At 42.0% G+C, this 19,162-nt stretch overlaps 1 protein-coding gene across 2 annotated transcripts in view; it reads left to right on the top strand.

Annotated features, from left to right (window-relative positions):
• Window positions 1–19,162, top strand: part of STAG1 (stromal antigen 1) — a 137,820-nt gene that overhangs the window by 43,789 nt on the left and 74,869 nt on the right. For both annotated transcript variants that reach the window (XM_009993502.1, XM_009993501.1), the window contains exons 5-8: window positions 11,029–11,105; window positions 11,750–11,954; window positions 14,214–14,365; window positions 18,222–18,295. In XM_009993502.1, the coding sequence (XP_009991804.1) occupies window positions 11,029–11,105; window positions 11,750–11,954; window positions 14,214–14,365; window positions 18,222–18,295 (508 nt within the window). The remainder of the gene's footprint in view (window positions 1–11,028; window positions 11,106–11,749; window positions 11,955–14,213; window positions 14,366–18,221; window positions 18,296–19,162) is intronic.

Raw genomic sequence — 19,162 nt, 5'->3', positions numbered from 1 at the left:
GTCTTTTGCTTCCTCCCTTCCTTGGCTGTGTTTGGGAGCAATGGCTGGATGTTTTAGATTTTAGAGGTGAATTTTGCAAGAATTGGAGAGTTAGGGGACAGATGTTTGAATTTTAGGTGTCAAGGAAAGGCTGGAGCCCCAGTGTTGGTGGGACTTTGAAAGACGTGCCAGAGCAGCACCTCCCTGGTAGGTGGTGGTACCATGTTTTATGGTGTTTGGTTTTGTGTATTGGAGAAGTGTAGACATGGACTAAGAAATTTGTTTCTCTGATAAAGGAAATCTCCCATGGCAAAAATGTAATGATAGGGTGTTGTAGGTAGAGAGTGTGTCTCTGGGTCCCTGCCGAGCTGTCCTGTCAGTGTGAACCTGGAGGTGGGACAAGCACATTCATAGAAAATAGAAAGGATGGACTTCTGAAGGGAATGTCCTTGGATGGACACTGAAGTTCTTGGTGAATAGTTTCTATGAAAGAGAGCTTGAAGTTCTTTGAAGCAGGAAATATGGATAAGTCTGGTGTTGCTCTAACAGTCTGCCTGGATTTCCAGAAGGCCTCCAGTGGTGTTCTCACCCTCCTGAGTGAGAAGCTGAGAGACCAGGGTTGCTCAGTCTTGAGAGGGCAAAGGAAGATCTTCCTGCTTCCTTCAGATAATGAGAGACTAGAGAGAAGGTGAAGCCAGACTCTGTGGAATTCCATCTTAATAGGATGGCAGTTAACAGGTACAAGTTGAAACATGGGAGGTTCCAGTTTGACATAGGGGAAAACATGTTTACCATGAGGTGACCACGTACTGGAGGCATAAGGGCTCAGGGAGGCTGTGGGATCACTCAGAACTCACCTGGGCAGCCTTCATCTAGTTGGCCCTGCTTTGGGAAGGGTTTTGACTATCTGACAGGAATGCTGTCAACTGAAATTATTCTACAATTCTGGACTTCTAAGGCAAAGAAGTACCTGTCAGTTTGTCCTTGTATGGACAAACATTTGATAAAAATCACATGAAGCAGAACAGGAACAGAACACCTACTTTAAAAGAATAATTGTCTATGTATTACTTTCAAAATTGGTAGATTGAACCTATTACCTACCCAGAAGAATGCATAATAAAGGATCTGTACTGCATGAAGGCTCTTCCAGTGTGGTATAACAGAGATCCATTATTTTTCCTTTGAGGAATACTCAGTATTTTTACAGCTGCTCTGGGGTTTATTTTAATTGCTGTGAAATACTGGAGGAAGTACAAAGAGAATGTTAATACAAGTGCAAAGTAGCGCTACAAAGCAATTTGTCTCAGCTGAAATCAGTTTATCAGGCAGATTGCAGGTTTTCAAGCCTCCTTGTGATGCTGTCCCTCCCTGGAGCTGTGGTACAAGAGGAGGTGGCAGGTGGCAGCTCAGGGTGCTCCTCACACACTGTGACCAGCCCAGGGCTGCCCATGGCCACAGGCCCAGCCACAGGGCAAGGACATTGTCACTCTGTGGCTACAGCAGTGCTTGCAGGGTTATGCTGTTAGTGTGCTCATTTTGGGGCTGTCTGGCTCTTCTGTCACTGAGGAGCATCTTTGCAGCCTCCCATCAGATATTTCTACACACAGATGAGATCCTCATCCAAGGGATGCTCTTGGGCCCACACTGACCTCTCGCTGTAGAAGGAAGCTGATATGGTTGCTTGTTAACAGTGCAGGGGGTGGGTGAGCCTGGATGTGAGAGCAGCCTTTGGTAAAAACACTCCGAAGGAGCTGATATGCCTAAATGCACTTATTTCAAATATGAAATCTGTTGTATCTTAAACCTAACTTTCAACTCCACCTCCACACCAGCTATGTTGATGTTGCTGGATTTGAGTGACTTCTGGCAGCCTGCAGCCACACTCTGCTTCCACCTCTGCACTGATAAGCTGCAATAACTAACAGTTTGCTCCTGGAGCCTGCTGCCCTTGTGAATAACCTGAAGGTATAACCTCTTTGATTGGCAGGGCTCTGAGGAGCAAAGTTCAGAAGTGATGTGTGCAGATGTTAGAAAAATTCTGTCTCTCAAACTTAAATTACACCTTCATCTTGAGTGACAGATGTAGTTCTGGTCATCCCACTTCCAAAAGGATAAACAGAATTAGAGAGAAAAACCCAAGCAGTGGGGAAGTGAATGGCAAACAGAGGAACTCTGCAAAATAAACAGATTCCAGGCTTATCAAATAAAATGATCAGGCAGCAGCTTTGAAAATAAAATGAGGTACCTTTTTAAGGAATGGAAAGCTAAACTGCAGGTTTTATTGATGCACAGTTCTATGGAGATGAAAAGTACAAATTAATTAAGAGATGATAGATCCAGTAGCAGCTATTAAATCCACTGTTCACAATGTGGTTTAACAACCTGCAGTTCAGGTAAACCCTGGATTACTAACAAAAGCAAGATTCATCTCATGATAGGCTTGTACCTGCTGATACCAAGCACAGAAATCCCTGTGTTGGTTTTTATTTCATCAGATCCACAATAAATGTTTTCCTCAACAATCATTTCCTTACAGGACATGTGCAGGAAATGGCAACAATGAGTAGTAGAAAGTAGTCTTGGAACAAGGACTAAGGAAAGAGGTGGGAAGTTTAAGAGGAACATAAACCCAGGAATATATTGCAGTCAGTGCTTTTTCTCTCTCCTGCAGCCTGAGTGTCCCCCCTGAGCACAGGCTTCTCCTTCAGCCCCAGTGCATGGGGGTGAATCCAGAATGCAGCTGCTGGAGGAATGCAGTCATGAGTACTTCCAATGGCAAAAGCATGAAGACATTACCAGGAGCAAAGCTTTGCCTTTGGGGCAGCCAAGGCTCCTGAGCTTTTCACTCATGCTCGTGTCATTTACTGCTGTTCAGCTCTGCGCTTGTCTGGCAGAAGGTGGGTGCCTTGTGAGAATTACTGCTTCAAGCCATCAGAGCATGAAAAGGTCTGTTTTACACAATCCCTCAGTTCAAATCCTGCGTTGCAAGTTTAGTAGCTTTGGTTATTAATTATCTGGCTTCTGCTGCAGTCAGTGCGTTCACATCAATCAAGATGAAGAGCATCTCACAGTTTCCAAAGGCAAATACTTTTGAGCCACATCAAAACAGTGTTATATGCCTTAAACTCAGATTAAGGAAGTTTCCTATATCAGCATTTTAAGACTAACACACAAAATGTGCTGGTTTTAGATGCACTCCATGATGTAGGCCTACTTCTTTTTCCACTAGTAGTTTGTGGAATTAGTGTATTTTTTCCTGAAGACCATAATTTGACATTTTATCAACTCCATTACTATGAAATCCTTTGGTAGTACTGTCAGCTTTCATTCTAGCTGTGCTAGACAATCCTGTCACCAGCAAAATTGGTCTGTTCTGTGATCATCCTTTTTATAAAGCATTTTTATCTGCTGTTGATCATATTTCTGTCAGCACCAATGCACAGAAAGATCCATTGATAGGTTCATTCTGGTTTGAAAAATGACCATTTTCCTATCATTGCTTTCTTGTATGGAATCTGAAAACTATTATTGCACATCAGCTCCTCTAACGACTAAGAAGAGGCAGATCATTATAAGATTCTGAAAATGTGTATATGTTGTATAAATGTATACCTTTTTTAGCTGCTTATTGGTGCTTTGCAGAGTTCCGAGGAGCTTGTGAAGGGTTATTTCACAAAAATAACATAAAGCCTTGAACGGGCCCCCCTGTTCTGTAGTAGATCCCATTGCAGTCTGGCACAGCAATCAGAAAGGACAGTGGTCCTTTGGGTCACCCCTGGATTCTTTATTTTTCTTTTTTTTTTTTTGTTCTTCTGACAAACCAAATTCTATTAAATTCCTGAGCTCCAATTATGCGTGATAATTTGCTACTTGCTTAAACCATCCTAATAGAATTTGGTTTCTTTACACTAGAGAAGAACATGTACTTTTTTACAAGGTGAAGTAACTGGATTAATTGACACAAATAATTGTCTTCTTTGTACAAGTTTCTGATGGTCTTCAATATATTTCTTCCCATACCTCTAATGAGGGAATTGTGATCTTCACTGTTTTCTTCTAGACCAAAGAACATTTTGTTTTTAAAAGAGACTAACATTACCAGTCATGCAAAACACTAGTTGTATCCATGAAGGTATCAACTGCTTAATCTCATTCAGAACTTTTAAGTGCAATATAGAAATGTTCCCTCTACAAATGAAGGTATTATCCTTGAATTTGGGTATCAGAAATAGCAAGAAATTGATACTAAAATTCCACTGTTTTGTGTAGTCAGATAGTGAAAAGAATTGAGAAGTCCTCCCAGCTTTGCTGATGTTTTTGACAACCTTTATGGATGATTCTCACAGCTATTGGTACTATTAACCTGACTGGTTTGAGTCAGTTTCTGGTTTAATAAACTTCAAGAGATGATGTTGAGGCTTACCTGCTGAGCAACACGTCTTCTTTTATGCAGAATTTGGCTGTGAAAAGGCAGCAGGAACATTTTAGCTAAGTTTTAAAGTGATTGAGAAAAACTGTTTTCTTGCTTATATTTAAGTTGTGTGAACCAGAAGAAGAGATTTCTGGGGCTTGTATTATGGGGGAGGTAGAACTTGAACTGCTGCAGTAGTTGTCCCTTTGAATCTGGCTCTTTCTGTCTTCATGACTGTGTATATGATGTGTCCTTATCCTCGTGGGATGTGTCCTGGGCACACAGTGGGAACTGTAGGTGGCAGTCAGGCTTTGGGAGGAGACAGCACCAACAGGCCTAAGGACAGTGAAAGAACTGGAATGAACAGCTTCTTTCATTCCAGACCCTAGATTTCATTGCAGATTTTCTCAGCCTTAACAACCCGTTGCAGTGGAGAAACTTGTCTCTGCCCTCCAGTATCTGTTCACAATGACAAGTAACAAGTTCCTTTGTTGTTATTTTCTCTGCTGTCTTGGGGCAGTGTGTTCTGTTCCTGTTTGTCATGGTGCTTAGGGCTCAAAATGGGGCTAACACAGTTCTCTATAATGGCTTTTCTGTTCTTCATCAAATTCCCCAACATTTCTTGGAAGGATTTTTAGCAAAGTCAAGGTCTGATAATTCAGGATAAGGAGCTTGCCACTAAATCCTTGTCCTGTGTAATGTTTATATTTGTTCCGAAATCTGGAACAGCTTTCTTGAAAATGTGTAGGGAGTGACAGAAAGGGAGAGAAGCTTGGAGTTTCTGCTGTAAACATCTAGTATGACCCATCAAACCAAGAAGGCCAGGTACAAAAGCTTTGCTGTTGGTTTTTAATTGGTATATGGAGCTGTATGATGGACAGTAGGTTGTGAAATGAAGGGTCTAAACTAGCAAGGTGTCAACAAGGTATAAGAATATGGCAAGTTGAGGATTATCCAGTGAATTCTTACAGTGTGGTGGGGACAGTTTTTTGATACAGAAGATGAAAACACTCAACTCTCCTCATTGGGATGGCAACTTAAATGAGCTCAGTAATTGGAATAATAATATTCCTAGTTCTGTGAGAGCGAAGTGAAGGGCAAAGTAATAAAAATGGCCTTCAAGAGAGGAAGAGACTGTAGTGGTTACCAAGTCTATGTGGGGAAGAAAACGAAGAGCTTTCTGTTCCAAAAAAATGTATTCCAGGCTCAAGTGCAAAATAACCTAAAGCCAAGGAGGAGCAGGAATTACAGCAAGAGGACAACTTGTTTGAATCATGTGCAATGGCCTGAAAATCAGAATGGAATGTGAAAAATCAAAGAATTAAAGGTAAATAGCAGTAGCATGTTAGACAAAATCAGAGCAATGCAGCCCATAAGTAAAAGAAAATTAAGGGTACCAGGATTCTATCCTGGGATATAGATAATAAGCAGCATGTCACTTAAAGAATTGAATTGCAAGAAGTGCATTCACTTCTCCTGTGTACCCTGCTCCAGGTGAGTGGTGAGGAGTTAACAAGGGAGAGGGATCATAGACAACACATTCCAACATGTGTGGTGAAGTGACAGATACTTGGGTTGGGTTTTATTGTAGGAGGGCAGACTCAGGTGAGCCATTAGGATGCTTTTTAACAGTTACCTGTGGTTCTGTTTGATGAGGTTTCAATTGCATGAGTCTGTCTTTTTTTTTTCCCTTCCCACTGGGATTCTTGCTGATTCATTCAGTAGGAGCTCAGCTCTAAAGCTGCTCTGAGGATGAATTAGGGCTGTGTCTTTTTTGCAGGGGTTGAATACAGCTTCACTGGTGGCAGGAGCTGGGCAGCCTAGAGTCCATGCAACAGGAAAAACTGGGGAGTAACTCAAGGGGAGGATCTTCTATTCCTGCCTCAAAAGCTGAAACTCAGCTGAGTCTTTAGGCTAACTTCTGTCTAGGATCCTGACTTCTGGTTTCAGTAAAGTGTTCCAGTTTTCAAGCACAGAAACCAATAAAAAGTTTGGAGCCCTGATGGGATTTAGGAGTCTCAGCATCTGTTTGGATGTGCTTCAGCTGTCCCAGTACTGCTTCCATTTAGTTGAGGCCTATTGATTGCAGTGAGGTGAGACCTGCTTCAGGGTTCTTAGGCAGTTATGAGCAAAACACAGAAAATAAACACAGGTGTGAGGAATTTCTGGTTAGTTTCATGCAGCTCTCTTCTGGGAACAGTAAATGGCATGTTACAGAAGTGTGCCATGACCCAGATGGAGCAGGGTGAAATGATGCTCTCTTCATGGTTTGGCTTCAGTCTTTTTTATCATCTTTCATGTGGTGATTTGTCACTAACAGTTTGGAGACAATTAAAAACTGCACTTACAGACCTTGTAAGTGGATTATTTCTTATGGTCTAAATGGTGGTTGAAGAGAGGTATAGAAAATGCATTGAATGATACAAAGGGAAAGAATTATTACTCATCCAGCCATTTTATAATTATCATCCATCCTCACAAGGTCTTTATGAAACTTGCCCTCTCTTGGCAATTCCAGCAGCTGAGATTACTGCCCAGTGCCCTGGTCCCAGCTGTCCACTTGCAGCTAATGCAGAGAAGCACATTATCCTTGTCATGTGGTGGGTTCCAGGGCGAGCCTTCCCATGTCTTCATCTTGATGCTTTTATCAGTCTTCCTTCTGGCTGAGAGATACTGATCAGTCACCACGGATTTGAGGTCCCACAGTTAATCCTTTGGCAGGAGGCTCTGGGCTTCTTTTATGTCCATTGGCTTAGTTACGAGCTGCAATTTTCCCACCACTTTTCTTGCACCTTTTGCAGTTTGGGCAGGTTGGTCCAAAGGGGAAAGGATGAAATCAGCTGTGTAGCTTCTGTGAATAAAGATACCAGAGATTGAAACTTAAGTGTACAGTATAGTTAGAGGAACACATAGGTTATAATTTATGACCAGCTGTCAGTAGTTCAGATTTCAAGAGTCCATTTACTGGTGAGTAATTTGTTTTCATTAGCAGTGTTTAATTGGCTATGGGCTATTACAGCTGGAGTACCTCCATGCAGTGGTCCTGCTGCTGTCACAGATGCTTCCCTGTCCTCCAGAAGTACCAGAATTGCCATCTGCAGGTGGTCCTTGGAGGTAGCATTGGGTACCATGGGGTTGCCTCATTTCCAGCAGTGGTTGGAACCTTCTGCTCCAGGGGAGGACAGGCAGCCATGGAGCAGCCTGCACCCACACTGTGCCCTTTGGAACTCCTGGGATGAAAGGTTGGATGTTGCTTGAACTTGAGACCTCACACCTCTTACAAAGCTGTTGGAGATCTTTGTCATTACTTTTCTTGTGCAGGCCTCACTGGGAACTGTGTTGTCTTTTCACACACAGTGTTTGAAGCCACTGAGTTTGTGGTATGTTTTGTCACCTGTAAGTGTTTGATCTTTTTTTGTACCCAGCTTTTTTTTTTTTTTTTTGCCCAGTGATACAGTTTTGCATAGGCCCTTTTGGTCCTTCTCCAGCTGAAATAGTGTTGTGTCCTCTGTATGGGTTTTTTCATTTCACTTTTAAAAGCCAGGTTGGGTGACATGATTATTGACAAATTGAATCTGCCTGTAGCTGAAAGTTAAACTCTAATTTTGTCATTAAGGAAAATATACTTACATGTCAGCAAGAAGACTTTTTAAAATACAACCTGTGTGAATGAGTTTGAACTGAGAACTTGGGCCTGAAGTGGAACAGGCTTCTCAATTTGTTAATGGGCTAAGGCAGTTTAAACCCTGTTCACTAAATACAGGGTGAGAGCTTCATGAGAGAGGTAAAACTTGGTTTAGGAAATACTAGAAAACTAGTAGCAACTTGCGTAAGGCAGAGACCATAGGAATTCACTCCACACCTTTTGGATGGTAGAGAAAATCTGTTATATTTTAAGGATTGACTTTAGAATGGGAGAGTTCGGTGTGTCACAGAAACTATCCACAGAAACTCACAGAAACTATCCATTTGAGCAGTGTTGTGGTGACACCATGAAATGTGCTGTGAGCAGAGCTTTCCAACATCTGGACAGATCAGCTTCCCAGAAAAAAACACAGGATTGTGTTGAGTTGGGTGGGAAAAAGGTGGTGGTAGGAAAAGCAGCCAGAGCAGGTACCTATGGCCTGATAAGTGGAAGTGCTCATTTTGCTTGACAAGACTTGCAGCAAACTTTGCTGTGAAAAGTGGAGGAAGGAACAAGACAGGATCAGTGTCCGTCACACTGACACCGCCTTGGCACTGTGGAGCTGTTGTCCACCCTGGCACCCCCAGGAGATGTTTGTTTCACCCTCTGCATGCCCCTGCCTGGTACTCCCAAAGAGCTGGCCCCTGCCTGCTTTGGAAAATGTGTGTAGAATCCACAGCAGCCTTGCTCACAGCACTTCTGCACAGGGACGGGCACGGGTCCTGAAGTGCCCCAGTGGCAGGTGATGCTCCCAGGGGCAGCCCTGAGAGGTGAAAAGCCTTTCATGCTGCAGGGGACACACCTGTGCTCTCTAGTTCTACACTGGCAGCTGCTCCTCTTGGCCAGCTTAGGGAGCAGGTCCCAGGGCTGTGTCACAGCGTGGAGCCTGATGGTGATGTGGAGGGTGTGTTCCTGGAGCCCTCTGACTGCAGCTGCAAAAGCCTTGGGTTGAGCAGCAGGGCTGTGAGCAGTCAGGTCCTGAGACAGGTTCCTGGAGAGAAACCCTGCAAGGAGAAATTAAGCTTCATTGGACTGTGCAGGAGGTCATTTAAGAAGTAACAATATCTGAACCACTAAGTAACAGTGACCACAGTGTAACTGCGTTGCAGGTGCTCAGGGAGGAAGGACAGAGAACCACAAGAGAATGAAGGGAGATTTGAACTGAGAGAAGTGCATTAACAAGGAACTTTAGTTATAGGGGTTTTTTTGCTTCTTCTGACAAGGTAACGTGCCTCTGTATTGTATGGAAGCTATTCAGAGTCAGTCACAGAAGTCATAAATAGATAAGAATAAATAGAATTGGAGCTATAAAAAATAAAATGCCAAGGGTCAATGGGTTACTTTTTCAAGAAGGGTTATATTACCCATGAGAAGAGGCAGGGATTGCAGCAGGCAGTGAGAGGAGGGTGGCAGTGGGGATGGGGGGATTCCCAGGAAGAGCTGGGACAGCCTGGGAAACTGCTTCACCTCTTCAAAACCAAACTCTCAGTACTGGGGAAAGGTGACAATGCAGCTGCATGTACAGGTGGTGCCAAAGATGGCAGAATTCTTCGAGGTTCCTTGTTTTTTATTAATATATTGCTGATTGTTTCATTCATAAGATGGAAATTATCATGGACAAACTTAAATTGCCATTGTAAGAACTGAGGTTTCCAGTGTTGCGAGGTATGAAATAGACAACAAGTAAATGTTATTTCATGAAGAGGCAAAAGCAATGGAAGATATCAATATTTGAGATGTGTTGTCAAACAGTACCCCTGCTGAGATAGAGAGGATTGATGTGCTGAAACTGTACTTGCGTGGTTTGAAGTGCTTGTGTTTCTAATGCATGTTTTTCAATGAATAAAAAATCTGAATGAAAACATTCCCATAATATTTAGTATACTTAAATTATCTTTATGTATCCTTTGTATAGACACTAATACATTTAGCTGTTAAGCTTCTATTATGGTTTGAATTTTTGAAGGCAGGCAGTGGTTCATTAATCCAATTGAACTTCTTGCAAAAGGAGAGAGACTCTATGTGATGTTAATGATATTCAGATGGATTTTGAAACTCTGCAGTTTGCTTAATTTTCCTGCATTTCCTCCATTAACAAAAGAAGATTGTGAAGTGGCATAAAGAAGATTGTACATTAGCAAAAAAAATGTTCTCTCTGTTGACTTGTGTTATGTGCTTGGTTATTTAGACAATGTCTGGTTGCAAAGGCATTAATGTGGTTATGGATACTGATTTTAAGATGAAGTCACAGGAATGTTCTTTTATTGCTGTTGTCATATTTTCCATTTTGGTAGCCTTGTTCAATTCACAATGCAAAGTTGATCCTGTCAGCTTTGCTGTACAGGTAACAGGGAGAAGGGCATCATCCAGATGAAGCAGTAACATGGCTGCAGTGGCTGCTTTGATCCTGAGCTGCCTCACATCCTGAGCCTTTGGTTTTGAGAGGAATTGCTGGCCCAGCACTGGGTGATGCAGAAGGGCCAGCTCAGCTCTGCACATGCTTTTTGCTCCCCCCCTACAGTGCTGGTGGTTTGAAATCCACTCCTGTGTCCCTGCATGGAGATGCTGGTGAACCTGTCATGCAGGTGACCTAGCATTAAAAGTTGAGAAGTACCGGTAGTGGCTGTGGAACTGGGAAATGGTCTTAATTTTATTTTGCACACAAAATAAAAAAAAAAACATTTGGTGGCTGCAGGCGCGGTGTGAGTCCTGCAGTGCTGGTGCTGCTGTGTCACACTTGCTCAGCTCTAAGAGTCAAAAGATGCAAAATTGCAGCACTTTACAGGACAGAAGATGTTTTTACCCAAGTCTTGTTCAATGTGTTGCTGTTACTTTTGCATTATATACCCTTTGATGTGGATGGCTGAGCTGTAAGTTCAGTGGCAGAAACATTTATATATTGATGTAACAAACATGGGCTGTATTCATTTCTGTTGTTCTTTCATTACAGGTACTGTCAGAATTGAAATGTTCAGGAACATGCAAAATGCAGAAATCATAAGGAAAATGACAGAAGAATTTGATGAGGTACAGTATACAAACAGGTCTTTAAATGTTATGAAATGTATCACAGTATAGAATCACAGACTGGTTTGGGTTGGAAGGACCTGAAAGATCATCCAGTTCCAACCCCCCTGCACTGGCAGGGACCCCTCCCAGCAGCCCAGGTTGCTCCAAGCCCCATCCAACCTGCCCTTCAACACTGTCAGGGATGGGGCAGCCCCAGCTTCCCTGGGCAACCTGGGCCAGTGATAGATGCTTTTAATTTAAAATAAAAATGCAGTGGGCAAGAAAACAGTGGATAAGCAATGTCTTTAAAGTCCCTCCCAACCTTCACCATTCTATGATTCTATGAAATATTCCTTTGTCATCCTTTCCCCCCACTTCCTAACCTCAGTACACGAGGAAAAGAATTGAGTCTTGATGCATATTTTGGACTTCAGATAGCTGATGCTGCATGCCTAGAACAGTTACTGTGAAGTCTTTGAAATAATGGCTTTGAAAACAGGCTTCTTTGTTTATGGAACAATAATGTGTTGGTTTTATTTGTTATTCTCCAAAAACGATGGTGTTCAACTTAAAAACTTAGACCTTGCCAGCTACGACATAAAAATAAATAAATAAATAAATGGGGAGACTGTGAATACTATTTTCATTTTCTTGTTCTCCAGGACAGTGGTGATTACCCACTGACCATGCCTGGCCCACAGTGGAAGAAGTTCCGATCCAACTTCTGCGAGTTCATCGGGGTGCTGATCCGGCAGTGCCAGTACAGCATCATCTATGATGAGTACATGATGGACACAGTCATCTCTCTCCTCACTGGCTTGTCAGATTCCCAGGTCCGGGCTTTCAGGCACACAAGTACATTAGCTGGTAAGTGAGCCAGCCCAGAGAAGAGCTGTTTCAAAGGACTTGCTGCTATTTAGCCACGTGGAGAATTGCTCCTCATTCTGATTGGGGTGGAATTGGCCCAGGACTGAGACCTCTGGAAAGCTTGATCAAATCCAAGTACCATAGATGGTATAACTGTGCTTATATAGTATAACTATACTTAAAATATACTTATTTTTTGTTTGGAAAGGGGTGTGCTGAGGCATTTAATTTCAGATTAATCTCAGGGCTGTCATCCCCAGGGGCCTCCAGGGAATCCTGTACCATGCTTATGTCTTGTATCTTGTTATTAGTTGTTCATTTGTTCTACAGAATTTCTTCACAGTTTTGTATTTCAGAGTAGAAATTTATTCTAAATAAGTGTCAAGCAAGCTGTGTCCTTGCTCTGGCTGTCTCATTAGATGGAAATCAGCTTTTCCAGAGCCTCCATGAGATTTCTCCTGTAAGGTGGACAAACTGCTCCCTAGAAGTAACTGCTTTACTCCAATGACAAAGCAACACTAGGGTGGCTACCTTAGGTATAGGTGTCTAAAGCAGTTTATGTCAGGTGACAAACTGCTCATCTCGTGCTGAAATACATCTTGCAGGAAGGTTCTTCTCCCTAGACTGTCCATAGATCATGCCAAATATTTGAAGCCTTTATAGGAGACATTTGTCATAATCTGAGTGTTTCTACTGCCAATGTTTGTTCCTGGTTTAGTTAGTCTTTCCACAATCAGCCCCTTACAACTTTATTGAGATTTCAAGTGTAATATCCAGTGTCCAACAAACTTGATCAGAATTTGATTAAAATTGTCTCTCTTGCTGTCTAAGTAAGAGGCAGATTTCCAATGATATTGAAAAACCAACTCCAGATTTGACTGGTGTTTGATTTCAACATTGAAAACCAAACCTTCAGGTGACAGAGACTTGGCTGACAAGACAAGGAACAGCCCCATACGTTAGAGATGTTACACCAGACCTGTGCTGTGTGGAAGTTGCCATTATTTGGAGTGGTCTGTGTAGCTAGAAGCTTCAAACCAGGAGAAGCAAATGCTAAAACCAAGGCTCATCCCAACTGTTTTTGATGGTTTAAGCCACTGCTGGCTTCTTGCATTAGGGACACGTGTATTCAGCACCTACATTAGGAACAGGAGCCACCAGAGATCTCCAGCATTGCCAGTGATAACATATGCCCTTTGTTTATTTGTTTGAAGAAGCTTGAGAGCTTTGTTTTGGCTCTGCAGATGTCCTTCAAGCTGGTTTTTACACATTTCATTATGTTGCTGTCCTGCAGACCAGAGGTCACCAGGATGCCATGGAGCTCAATCTTGATAAGGTTTATGAAAATCTACTTTTGAAATTTAATTTATTCTTGAAGGAGTGTTTTTGAGGTCTTGGTTTTCAGTTTTTCTCTGTGCTAACCAGCTTGAATGAGAAATTATTCACTATAGCAAGGAACTTTAGGCAAGAAATACACTTGGGTCCTTCTAGAGTTACCAGCTTTGAGCAGTAGCAAGTGAAGGTACAATAAGAACAGCTTCACTTCTCTATGTCTAGAGCTGCTTTTCTGCCTTGGAGACAATGCTGCATGTTTTGCCAAAGAGGGTGTGCTGGTTTGTCATGTTATTTTTCTGTTTTTTCAGCAATGTGAAATGTGTTGTGCCAGGTGACCACACAGAACATGGGAAACACCCTTAGTCATGTTTTGTAAACATAAGTAATGACAGAAAAGTAGACACGGGAAATATTGCATCCAGCATGTGTGAAAATGCATACAAAGGTGTACAGGAAGTTCTAATTATGTTTTTATACAACTATACACTTCAGAGCAGTGTCACTTTCAGAGAAATGGTGCTGCAGTCCCTTGTGAATGGGACAATCCTCCATTGCTACTGATCAAGTGTCACCCTTAGTATGGAGGCATCTGTAGTGATACTAAATGATTCTTAGTAGAGAAATGTCTGTAACTGCAGCAACTGGCTTCCTGGTGTACCCTGGTCCTGCAGGTGGATGTGCTTGCTCACTGACCTCACACCCTCAGAACTTGTGTGCTCTTCTGGAGAAGGTGGCAGAGAACATTGCCTGGAGCTCCATGGGGTAGAGATCAGCCAGGTGACCTGAGGATGGCTTGGGTGGGAAGTGCCTTTCAGATGGCATCGTGATAGGGTCAAGTTGCTTATTTTCTGTGAGTATGGATCTGCTGAGGCAATATTTTCTGACTACAGGTAAAGAGTCATCTTCTGTCTTCTGCCTTTGCAGCTATGAAGCTTATGACTGCTCTTGTGAATGTTGCCTTAAACCTGAGCATTCATCAGGACAATACACAGAGGCAGTACGAAGCTGAGAGAAACAAAATGATTGGCAAAAGAGCTAATGAAAGACTGGAGCTGCTGCTTCAGAAAAGAAAAGAGGCAAGTGAAAAGATTATTTTATTTCTTTTTCTTGGTTCATGTGCCTTCCCTCCAACAGCAAGTTCAGGGTGGTTTTGTAGACTCGAGTACCAGAGTGGAAAACAAGAGGTTAGCTCTGCAGGCATTTCACTGGGCTACATGTGCAAACCTTGTATTAACACATTCACTTGAGCTTGTTGACTCTTCTGCACTCACAGGGTCATTTCTGTCCTCAGGCTTGTGTACAGGACCAGGCAGGAAGAAAATTAAGTTTCATGTTGTAAGTAGTAACTGTTTTGCTTATGCAAAAAGCCTTTGAAAGGAGGATCACATGCAGCCCCCCCATTTCTCCCTTTGGTCACTGCAGTTATTCCATAGTGTCTCATGAGTACTTCTTGTAGCTTCTTTCAAGAAACACTGGTGTGGGGCTATAGCATCTGCTCTCAGGGAGAAGAAGCTAGGGAGACATAAAAGTCACTTCTAGTAAGTACCAGTCTGGCATTAGGTGAGCAAAATCATTAGATGGTTGCTGTAATCATCCCTGAATAAAGTATTACATCCCAGGAAAATCAGTTTTAGACTTGTACTTAAAAGAAGTCTAAAGATAAAAAATAGAAAATGAATACACATACACCCAAACAACCATAATCCCTGAAGATGCCATGTAAATGTCATAAGAGTGAAAAATGGAAGTATATATGACTTAATTTAATTTTATCATTTTTAATACATTAATTTTGAATAGATTTTCTCCACCAATGTTTTACTCTGGCAAATTAAGGGTATCTGGGTGCTTTGTCTCCACACACGTTGGATTCTTTTAGGTATAACTTTGACTCAGAAATGCTTGAATTTCTAGTCTTTGTCTGGGGATAATTACAGTTAAAGTAATTTTATTTTACCCCTATGATTCATAACACCATTTTATTTAGCTTTCATAATTCTTAACAGCCACACATTAAGGTACAAAACTGTAACAATCTCTCCTGCAAGGGAAACATCCTAAATTAAATATTAAATTAAATGTCAGCCTTAAAGCATTTTAAAAAGCAGAATTGCTTTGCCAAAATATCTGGAGCGTAGTTTCTCTTCCAGATTTGGTGGTTGTTTCTTTGAATTTCCAGAGAAGGACAAAATCACTAATTACACTGATTAACTTGTGTGTCTGTGGATGTCCCCTAGTTCTTCCTTCAACAGGTCTCAGTGTCCTCTGGAGATGCTCTGGGGACACTCAGAAACAGTGACTCCCAGGCTGGCACAGGGCTGGGAAACCCTGCAAGAAGAATGAGTGTTTGGCAAACCTGAGCTTTGTCTGTGTGTTCATTCTATCACTGCTCATTAGAATTAATCCAAAGGTTGTGTAGCTGTAAGGAAGTAGCAGAGGTGCAGTTCACAAGCTAAGTGTGGCAAATTAATCTGAAGTAGGAGAGAGGGAACACTCCATCTGAAGTGTTCCATTCTCAGGTCATCTTCTGTGCAGGAAGGTCTTCTTGTTTCATGAAGAAGGTTTTCAAGTAAACTGGGTGATTTATGTCACCATCTGCCAGAAAATAGAGGAAGTTTCAGTTGCTGCCAGTGGTAATTCAAATTTTTTTTTATCATACATGTTGTCTTGAGCTTCTGAAAGTGCTTGCAGAGCCAAGAAGAGAATGTTTCCCCTATTTTGACTTAGGTTTAAGGGGGGTGTTAAATCACTTTTGCAGTGGTAAGAGCAGAAATCCCAAGACACAAATGCTGTCTAGAGTTGCCTAAAGTTAAGTGCTCAGATTCAAGTACCTGATCTGGAAAAGCTGGAAGTGTTAAAAGTAGTTAAAGCTTTCGAGCAAGTTCATCTTTTTTGAAGAATCGTGAATTCATTACTGAAACTAAGAAACTTGAGAACTGTGTCTTTTAAATATGAGCACACAAAACTAAAAGGGATCTCACCAGGACCTACAAGTCTCTGGTTGTCCTTGTACACCAGCCCTGCCCCAGCTCCTTTGTCCCTGTGTCACTGCCACAGCCCCTAAATCACAGTGTTGACAGTGAGCTGTGAATTCCCTGTAAAAAAAGCAGAAGAGGGAAGAGGCCACCCATGCTGTCCCCTCACCTGTGCCTCTTAGTCCTGCATGGTGCTGCTCAACTTCCTATTCAGAGGAATGTCAAAGTACACTTGTCTTCAGGATCTTTCCCTTCTCGTGGCTCACAAAGTTCAGTCTCTCCTCCCTGCCTTCTGTTGTGTCTTCAGACCCAAAGTTCTCCAGGAGCTTCCCCTTTCCCTTTCACGGCCTCATCAGTTTTTTAGAAGGTGTTGGAGGCTTCTTGGTTCTTTCCACTCTGATTTCACCCCACAGGCTGTGCTAGGTTGTTCCTAGCCCCGTGTCCCTGGGGCTGCTGATCTGCTTGGAGCCTGGGAATTCCACCACCCGAAGAGTGACTGGAAGGTCACGCTCCCCTCTGGGTTGTGTGTTCTTGAACAAGCATTTGGTCTGTCCATCTTTGCATTGAGCTGATGCAGAAAACAGCATCTAAAACTGCTTGTTTTGTGTACTGGCCCATTGGTACAAACAGAGCTGGTGTGCAACCAGAGCTTTTCCCTTTGGACATAAGCCCTTCTGCTATGGAACTAATTTCTTCAGCACGTGTTTGACCAGGCAGTCAGGAGCCTTCAATGCCTTGGTTATCCCATGTGCAAAATGGAGACAGCACCTCCTTACATTTTAGAAAACTGGAAGACTTTGTTTACTGAGGTTGTCAATCTACTTTAGATCTTACCTGGAAGATGCTGCAAAAATATTTATAAACATGGTTGGAAAAATATAAACCCCTGGGCGAAAGTGTTGATGAACTCCTGCTGTGCAGAAAGTAAAAACATAGTCATAATTCTGCCTCTGGATTTAAGATGTTTTATATGTTAAATATGTGTGTCCATAATTATCCAGGTTTTATTATTTTATGCATCTATGCCCTTTGTACTAGCAAGGCTGTGTTGTGCTTTTCATACTAAAGATGTGTAAAAATTTCCATTACTAGGTGTTGTGGTGTGGTGCTTTGACAGTCAGAAACACCTTGGTGGAAGGATGATGGAGCTGAGTGCAGCAGTTGTTCTGCTCCAAAAGCTGATTGTATAAAATTGGCATCATCTTATTTAACAAAGCTGCATTTTGGTGTAATGCAATGATACTGATTGAGTTTGGTACAAAAGCTGGCAGTGTGAGAGTACTTAGAATCCAGTTACACAGAAAATACCAAGTCTTTTAAAAAAACACTCTTATTGATAAGAACATGTTTCGAACACGTTTTTTATTTGGGTTTGTTTTTTGTTTGCATGTGGTTTGGGTTTTTTGAGCTCCAAGGCCTCTGTCAGCTGTGCTGCCATGCTGAGTGCCCCTGCCCTGGCTCTGGGAAGCTCCATCCTTGTGAGTGCTTAAGTGAAAGCACCTGACACCTACTCTGCAGACTGAGAACATGTTTCAGTGTTTTCCTTAGACAGGACACTGGATTCTTCAGAGGGGAGATTCCTGATCTGTAGCCAGCTCCATTTCTGCAGCCCTCACTCTCTGGCAGCTCATACTGCTGGCGTCACTGAACTCTCTCTACTTGTCTAAATTTCATTAGGCAAAAAATGGTGGTGACCACTTCAAAGGACTAATTTGAAACTTAATTAATTGATGTTTGCAGAGAATATTAACATTTTTGCATTAAGGCATCGCATATATTTATGTGTGTGGATGGGTGGATATACCCACAACACAGGCATGTGCTGGGAAAGTAAACAACGGTCTATCTACTAATGTCTTTAATTAAGTGCTCTTCTGATGTTTCCCAATAGGAATTGTAGAGTATGAAATTATAATAAGCAATTCCCCTTGATTTATTTTTGTTTTGTGTTTTGCAGCTACAAGAAAACCAAGATGAAATCGAAAATATGATGAACTCTATTTTTAAGGGTATATTTGTTCATAGATACCGGTAAGAAAACACATGCTAACCACGTACAGTCCTCAGCAATGTCACAGGCAGCTCTTGTGCTGGTTTTTCTTCAGATAAAGTGTCCTAGATACCATAGAAACAACTAAGTGTAACCCCCATTAATTACACAGAGGAGGCAGCCACAGAACTTTTATTTTAATTCAGTAGAAAAGCTTTAAAGAGGTGTGGAGATGTGGAGTTAGAATCTTTGTGTTTTGAGAAGTCACCTCAGATGGAAGTACAAGCATGACATACCTTAAGAATAGTCAAATACTTACTGCATATCATAAGAGGGAATTTGGTTGCTGAGTGCTTCTTTTTGTTTGAGGGGTAAGCACTGAATTTCTGATGTTTCCACCATATGTGCTACAACTCTCCTTTAGACTTTTTGCTACATATAGGCAATGAAAAGCCTTTATGTCAGTTAACATGTTTTTGTGTTTGTAGAACATGAAGTGGTTGGGGTGTTAGCACATCCCCAGGGGGGGTTTTACTGAGTGACTGTGCTGTGAATACACACCCACAGCAGGTTACCCACATTTGTGTGCCTCTAGGGGTGTGCAGGTGTGTGTGCTTCTCTTTAGAACTGCACAAACCGGTAGTTTGGACGGGTGCCTGCTGTTTTGGAGGATGGTTTATTAGAGAGCATAGTCTTTTAAAACAGATTTAGGGCTGTTTTGCATCAGAAGGTATCTCAGAGCATCTGCAGTATTTTGGTGCAACCAGCTCTTTAAATGTTAATTGACTTATTGAAGTCAAAAGATAAAATTCAGGGATACTAAACGATGCTATTAACCTTTCAGATCTAAGTTCTGGTTTACAACTTTGTCATTTATGAAATCTTTTAAGCAAATGGCAAGAAACAAG

Source organism: Chaetura pelagica, unplaced genomic scaffold (assembly GCF_000747805.2).
Source record: "Chaetura pelagica isolate M959 unplaced genomic scaffold, ChaPel_1.0 scaffold192, whole genome shotgun sequence".
Taxonomy (NCBI): Eukaryota; Metazoa; Chordata; class Aves; order Apodiformes; family Apodidae; genus Chaetura; species Chaetura pelagica.
The sequence above is the reverse complement of the archived record's forward strand: the minus strand, read 5'-3'. Positions and strand labels throughout refer to the sequence as shown.